The sequence below is a fragment of the Chrysochloris asiatica genome, unplaced genomic scaffold (genome assembly GCF_000296735.1).
Source record: "Chrysochloris asiatica unplaced genomic scaffold, ChrAsi1.0 scaffold00066, whole genome shotgun sequence".
NCBI classification, from domain to species: domain Eukaryota; kingdom Metazoa; phylum Chordata; class Mammalia; order Afrosoricida; family Chrysochloridae; genus Chrysochloris; species Chrysochloris asiatica.
In genome coordinates, this window is record NW_006408584.1 from 11,420,988 (window position 1) to 11,421,558 (window position 571).

A 571-nucleotide genomic window follows, 5' to 3' on the forward strand; every position below is an offset into this window, starting at 1 on the left:
ATTGTTTTGTACTAATGTGTGTTCTCACTAAGGTAGAGACACAATTAAAAACATTACACTTAGAAATTAGAATCCATCTGTAAACGACTTCAAAGTAGCCAAAAGAGTAAAACTAACATTTATTGATTTACTAGTCTATGCAAATCCCCTTTCATGAATTTTAAAGAAAAATCCTCAAGCTACCTGAGCAGAAAGCATTATTAATCAACCACATAAAGAAATGGAGACTTAGAAGTATTTTGTCGAAGGGCATACATGATAAGCAATGGCAGTCTTGATCAGAGCTGTTTTACATCAAAATACTTGCTCTTTTCATTCCTAATAGGGACTTACATGTAGTTCTGGCATTACAATATATGATCATTACAAAATATGATTTTAAGAACAGCCATGGCAGGCAATATTTTACAGTAGTATGGAGGAGAACTTGTTCTTAGATTTTACTAAATTTTTGGTCAAAGGTTTCACTCAGTTGTTCAAATGCTAAGACCACGTTGTCATCCTCCTTTTCACATAGCTCACGCAAGGAAACACTGTAGAAGAAAAAGAAAATAAGTTCATATGTATAAAT

General features: G+C 32.7%; 1 protein-coding gene across 1 annotated transcript in view; it reads right to left on the bottom strand.

The window, feature by feature from the left end:
- Positions 1-433: 433 nt before the first annotated feature.
- LOC102829971 (probable ATP-dependent RNA helicase DDX60-like) overlaps positions 434-571 on the bottom strand; it is a gene marked incomplete at its 5' end in the record, with an annotated part of 180,523 nt that continues 180,385 nt past the window's right edge. The window contains one exon of the mRNA XM_006864549.1: positions 434-533. Within this exon, the coding sequence (XP_006864611.1) occupies positions 434-533 (100 nt within the window). The remainder of the gene's footprint in view (positions 534-571) is intronic.